The 6992-nt window shown below is 31.4% G+C and overlaps 2 protein-coding genes across 4 annotated transcripts in view; both read right to left on the bottom strand.

Annotated features, from left to right (window-relative positions):
- Positions 1-1617, bottom strand: part of LOC102599459 (uncharacterized) — a 3619-nt gene extending 2002 nt beyond the window's left edge. Inside the window, exon 1 of the mRNA XM_006364151.2 lies at positions 1267-1617. Within this exon, the coding sequence (XP_006364213.2) occupies positions 1267-1603 (337 nt within the window). The 5' untranslated portion in view covers positions 1604-1617. The remainder of the gene's footprint in view (positions 1-1266) is intronic.
- Positions 1618-5936: 4319 nt separating this feature from the next.
- The window catches only part of LOC107058297 (uncharacterized), a 5725-nt gene continuing 4669 nt past the window's right edge, over positions 5937-6992 (bottom strand). For 2 of the 3 annotated variants that reach the window (XR_001471926.1, XM_015303837.1), the window contains exons 4-5: positions 6317-6383; positions 5937-6228 (exon numbers count right to left, since the gene is read on the bottom strand). Coding sequence is in view for 2 of the 3 variants with exons in the window: in XM_015303837.1 (XP_015159323.1) it covers positions 6175-6228; positions 6317-6383 (121 nt within the window). In the remaining variant the exon portion in view is untranslated. Of the gene's footprint in view, positions 6229-6312; positions 6384-6992 lie in introns of all 3 variants that reach the window. The other variant, XM_015303836.1, reaches the window with a different exon arrangement.

Below are 6992 nucleotides of genomic sequence, written 5' to 3'. Positions count from 1 at the left end.
AAAAAAAAAAAAAAAAAAAAAAAAAAAAAAAAAAAAAACAATAAAAGGATGTAAAAAAAATTGTTTCAGGTTATTGAGCTAGTGACCCAAATCTTTCATTGGACGAATACTTAACATGATACGCTGCGAATGAAACATTATAACTATATGGTGGCGGTTGTTTGGCCTCTCAATGCCTAAACTCTGTTAATGATGCCAACTGATCATTTCATAAATGGTTAAAGCGAATCCAAAAATAAAAGTGCACTGTCCATAATTTATTAATTATGATAGTATTCAACTCATTCCCACAAAAAACCTCCAAGTTATGATGTAGGTATTGTCTTTGTCATCCACATTTTTAGTTTTCTCTGACGGTTTGCCTCCAGATATCCATGTTATTTGCAGACCAAACATTTGTTTATCCATTTAGCAGATCATTTGCTACACTATTTAGATATGCCGTAGAGCTATGTTAAATGGACATGGGCAAGTATATTATATGGGTGGGAATGATTTCTCACAGAACACTTAGGATTAAAGGCACAGAAAGGAGTACAGGTGTGCTTGATAAGGCAATCAAATGTACAATAATTAATTGAAAAGATATTGAACCAAAATAAGTATATCCAAGTTCTATAAACACCTAGTATTTTATTCCATAAGCATATCTCATACAAAAGAAAAATATTCTAATACTTATGCAATTATGTATGTATATATAGAGTATGTAAGTTTGTTTGTATGCACACAACTGAAACCAAAAACCCAAGCAACATATGCTGCTTAGTTCCTGGGGACTCAACACACCCTACGTGAATTGATCAAATCTGGTATATATCAACAGCCACATCCAGAAGGATCCATATCACTATACTACCCTAAACCAAGGTTGCATCAGACTCGAACACACTTTTTCAGCTTGTTCCACAGACTCAATCTGAGACTCGAACACACTTTTCAAACTTGTCTGGACAAATCAGTTGAAACTGATGGTAATTTTATATATGAAAAACTTTTCAAAGTGAACAAAGATGCTTAGAACTTAACAAATCATCCATATATAATTTAAGATTATTTCATGAAGTTAATGTGGTAAAATTGCTCATCTCAATTCCGGATAAATTGTTCCAAATTTTGAGCTTAGCATAATCTCCCTTTGTTCTTTCATAGGTGATTTCGAATAAGTTCAAAGTTAGATATTACACACTTTTACAAGGCATTGGTAATAAGTCAATCTAATTGCTAACAGATATAACATGATAACAAAAAGTGAGCTATGAATACCTGGAGACGATGATGAGTCTTCTTCATTATTAGGTGGTTCGGTCTGTGGAGGCGAAGGTGGACCAGCACTGGTAGCCCGGCAGCGAGCGGATGACGTATTAGGATAAGAATACGAGTAGGTTATTGAGCTTTGTAGATTTAGCATAAAAGAAGAGAACCGAAGGATAGAGGAGGAGGAGGAGGTGGTAGTGGTGGAGGGCGAAAACCGGCGCGGCGGCGTTACGGAATACGCGGCGGAGGTGGAAAATTTTAGCGGTGAACGGTGAATGTTACGGAGAGAGAGCCACGATTTCATTTTAGTGATTTTGTTACAGGAATTTGGAAAAGGAAAAATCATTTGCAATCAAAAGTAGGCTATCGGACTAATTTATGACACGTCTTCTTAATTTTTTCCCGACTGTGACTAATTTTCCTTTTTCATTTATTTCTTTTTGTTGTTTCTCTTTTTATCTATGTTTGTTTTTTTATTAAAAATTTTTTTGTTACATATCTAGATTTTGGAAATTCTCGAAACTTCTTGAATTTGACATCATTTATTAGGTGCATATTTGAATTAGTATTATTTTTAGTTCTTAATTACTCAAAAAACGCTTGGTAGTTTGATAGATTTAATCGCCCGTATACATTAGTTTATTTGTATATATTTCTTTTTGATGAAAATAAAAATAAAAATATATATATATATATATTTGACCAAAAGAAAAAAGAAAAGAAAATACATATAGTAATTGTACATCTCTCTTTTCGGTACAAAGACTGTTTTAGTTGATAATTTCTAATTATTATTTTTAGCCAAATCTAATACGTAAAACACTTGACTAGCTTTATTATTTTTCAATTTTCATGTTGAAGTTGTATTTAAATATATTTAAATATGAATATTTTAAAAAAAAAAATCTTACAAAAGATATAATCAAACAATATTTAAATATGAAAATTATTTCGCCTCGGATGATGACCCAAAAATCTTAATATGAATTTGGAGGGGCAATTCAATAACAGACTTTGTTTCTAACTATTATTTCTAGTCAGACTTAAATATTGGAGTGAAGTGTTAACAATATACTTAAACTATTTTATTTTTGTACGTATCGGTATTGGCACGTCAAATATACCTTCCTTAATATATAGAGTATATATATATATTTAGCATCCAGTACAAAATGAGCGTTTAATTAAAATTTCTCCTATAAAGATATTAGTACTAATAAAATTATTCCTTAATTAAATTAGAGAGTGGAGGATATATCAAGGTTGAAAGAGGTGATCTCTACATGTGCATTTCCAAGAAAGAAGATAATAGTTATCATCAGCTTTTCTTTTAGATGCATCTCTATTCTTCTGAGTCACTAGACTTGCCTTGCATGGCTCACAATTCATGCACTTGTTTACACACCCTGGTGGCCTTGAACCTATCATCTGCCTACCTATATTCACTGTACAACACACAAGTTCAAATATAATACTTATCATTAACAACAGGTAGAAAATAAAGTTGTTTCTAATAGACTCTGAATTCGAGGAAAACAAAAGCATAAGAGGTAACAAGTAGTAATAGAGAAATACGTTAATAATAATAATAAAAAAAAATACTATACTTCTAATAGGAATACTATACTTCACTGTACAACACACAAGACGTGAAACTATTTATTAATATGATTGAATAGTTGAATACTATGGATTAAATTAAATGGTAAATCTTCATCATCTCTTATGAATTTAAATTTTTTCCCTATACATATAATAGAAACAAGAAACAAGTTTTACCATAGAGAAGAAGAAAAATTAAACAAAGTAGTTCACCTGATAGGGAAGGATGAAATGCTAGAGATAGTAAAAGAGCCAATGTAAGTCCAAGTGAGCAGTTCCAGCTTGATAGAGCCATGATAGGTATAATGAGCTTTATATTGTCTCTCAATGATATATAGTAGAAAAAAAATGAAGTTTGTTTCTATCTACTGTAGCTTAATATTGCAATAGAAGGGATAATGAAAGGGTGATATTTATGGTGAGACAAGATGGAGAACTGTTTACATAAGAAGGGACAATACTCTGATGCTCAAAAGCTTATGCACCAATCACTTGACATTTCACTTTGAAATTATACTCCTTATTTTCAGCATCTTTCTTGGAAATGGTAGATGACTATTTGAGCATCCTCTTACACTCAAACTAACTGCTCCACCACTATCTCACTACTAGTACCTCTTTCATTTCCTCTTTTTATCCTGTTATTTTTTCTTGGGAAAAGGGTTTGATATACCCTTCAATTTTGTTATTTGGTGTTGATATGTCTCTCGTTATGAAAGTGGCTCATATATATTCTTACCGTTATACAAACGGCTCACATATATCCCACCGTTACAAAATGAGCTCATATATATCCTTCATTTAACGGAAGTGAAAAAATTAGTTTTAAATTTATATTTTTGACTTTTAATTTTCTTAAAAATTATTTAGGGGTATATATGATTCTTCTAGAAAAGTTCAAGATATATTTTAATCTTTTTCATTACATAAATTATTTTTTGACTTCTTTTATTATAATTATTTGAGTTTCTTATTCTTATTTTATTTTTTTCTTTCATTCCTTAGTGTAAAGAAAAAAATTTAAAACTATTTTTTGTGGCTATATTATAATTTAAAACTATTTTTTTTGTCTATATTGTAATTTAATTTTTGTATTTGAAGAAAAAATTTGGTCATCTATAATAAGTTTTACAAGAATATTAGTGAAACATAAATAAATTTGACCATCAAAATATAAATCTAAATTAGACATTGAAACAAAAAAAAAAGTCAAAAAAAAAATATATGTTTGAGGAGGGGTATATCAACTCTAAATGACAAAGTTGAGGGATATATTAGACCCTTTTTCCCTTTTTCTTTCAATGTTGCTTTGATGTGTGTTTTATTTAATCGAAATTCTATCAAAAATAGTCTATTTATCCTACAAAGACAGAGACAAAATTTGCATATATCATACCCTTTTCAGACATTGAATATGTTGGTGGTGGTGGTTAAAACCTAATTAATTATATTTTGATTTTCTAAAATACTTTTTCCGTTTTCATTTTTACTTGTCCAGTATCGGTTTGATATTCTTAAGTTGCAATAAATAAAATAATAATTCTATAATATTATGAATATAATAATTTAATATTTTGAGAAATGTATTTGAAAATAATTATAGTTAATAATAAAAGTAATTTTAGGAACTAATTGATAAAATTTGTCTTGATTTTCAAACTTGACAAATAAAAATGGATATCTATTTTTAATATAGTAAACAAACAAAAGTGCACGGAGAGGGGTTGAAGAATGAAAAAAGTCCCAAATCAACAATTAATGAGACAGATAGTGTCCTTATAAGACTTGAGCAATCCTTCTCCATTGGAGCTAACTTTTGGAATTGAGTTAAGCTCATATTTCATATTTCATATTTTTACGTTTAGCACTATATTGGACAATCCTCCTCTTTTTGAACTCAATGCCATATATTTAAAGGGAGTAGTATGATGCGTTCTATCAGACCTCGTAACTTTATCCCTTGTCGATTCAATGGGTAGATTTTACAACTTCCTAGATTTACAACCAATCTTTGACTATAGACTGTTTAATTAATTAGTTAATTAATCCTTGAACTCATGGACCTATCCTATTGTGCTCAGATACTAGTAATAAATATAGTAAAATTAACTTCATAGTTGACTTCCATTTCTTGTCCATTTACCTCCTAATCCGAAATGAAGAAGTATAAATGTGAAAAGCTGGCAAGGTTTGATGACCTTTACTTTTAATAGGCGTTCGCCATAGAATCTCAAATTCCAATTTAAAGTTTTGATCTTAAATTAGTGCTACGCATAAGTTCACATACTCTGCTCGATGTAAAGAAATTATTCATATCATATGTGAAGATTATATAAGAATAGCTAGTTACTAAATTTATATTATCATGTTGTCGTAAGTTTTATTTATAAAAAAAATGAAGATATATGATTTATTTATTTAACTTCTTTGAGATATTCTGATACCTTATTAAAAACTCAAGCTACATGTTCAAATAAAATTATAACTTCAAATCAACCTAATTTTAAATCACTAATTATTCGAAATCATGTCCAGCTGTGCCCTTAGTATCGTTATTAAATACTCCCTCCGTCCCTTTTTAGTTGTCCACTTTAGAAATGGCACACAGATTAAGGCAACAATGATTAGCACAGTGAAGTTATAATTTTACCCTTATGACAACTTTTTCACTTTAAAAATTACAACCACTTATTTGAATTCAAGTGAAATAAATTGGAGGGAAACAACATACACTTTTACAATTTTCAAGAAGTGTAAATAAGGGTATAATAGGAAAAAATTTAGTTGTCCTTTCTTGATTTGTCAAAATTGGACAACTAAATAGGGACAACCAAAAAGGAAATATGGACAAGTAAATAGGGACGGAGGGAGTAGCAACTATTTCACATACAAGACTATACAAGCAGGCTTAAAGGACAATTATTAACTGTATTAGCTTTTTCTGGAAAAGGTCGTGTCATTTCACACCATGAAAGATTCTAAAGGACATATATCTGTTGATTTTGTTGTACAGACAAGTTTTCACTCAGAAAAACTCAAATATCAAATAGTATGTATAAACATATTCAAACACAATCTCAACTTGCAAATATTTTCTTTAAAATATCAATTAATTCTTGTCTAAACACGCCTTTATCAGTACAAAATGTTTCAATTTGCCAGAAGTTAATTACATTTCATTAGAGAAACTCCATTAGTAACCTCCTACCTTCCCAGTCACGAAGCAAATCAAATTTACATCAGCCTATCTAAGTGTCTGTCACTACTTGACTGTTCATCATTCATCGATAAAATAATCCTTTACTTACAAACATGTCAATCGTACAGTCCTTCCAGCTCCCAAAAATCCATTAGGAAATCTACCATTTCCTGCCAGTTTTACATGAGCATTCTTAGTGTCATTCAAACAGAAATATGAGGAGCATTGACTTCTTTAAACTCTATCATGCATACTTACAGCAAGCGGGATAGACATGGGAAACAGCTTGTTGCTCCCAAACAAACTATCATACGTAGCATTCCAACTGCAAAGACAAAATTCCTTAGAGGAAGTAAAGACAAAGGATCCATTAACAATCTTAGGCACATAACAGAACATCTAAAAAAGCTCGGTTCTCAAAATCTGTTTCGGTGGGAGCAAATGACACCAGGATTTAGAACAATCGGCAAATTCCCACTTATGGGATAAGGTAAGATATGTCTAATTAATGCGAATCTCAGCGGCAATTTTCTTTCAAACAAATGTCTGTTAGGGACGGACAGTGGAAATGGACAGCTATTATATTGGTGTAGAAATTTGTGGCCATTAACAGCACAAGGCTCCTGATTAAGTTACAGACCAGAAGGCTCTCCCCCACTTCAATATCAGCTATTTCTCCCCCTTTGGATTCTTCATCCAATTATATACATGTCATCTCTCCCTACACTTCACCCATAGAGCATTTAGTTCTAGCCATGCAAACAGTAAGAACACAGAGATTAATGAAAGGCTCATTCACACTTTTTTTTTACCCCTCCTCAGGAGCTCCCCTGTTTTGCTCCCTTGGTGGCTCAAACCCACAACCTTAGGGTTGGAGGTGGAAGGTGCTTACAACTCGAGCTATCCCCCCCCCCCCCCCCCCCCCCCCCCCCCC

The sequence above is a fragment of the Solanum tuberosum genome, unplaced genomic scaffold (assembly GCF_000226075.1).
Source record: "Solanum tuberosum cultivar DM 1-3 516 R44 unplaced genomic scaffold, SolTub_3.0 scf00482, whole genome shotgun sequence".
NCBI classification, from domain to species: domain Eukaryota; kingdom Viridiplantae; phylum Streptophyta; class Magnoliopsida; order Solanales; family Solanaceae; genus Solanum; species Solanum tuberosum.
This window is presented reverse-complemented; position numbering and strand designations above follow the sequence as displayed.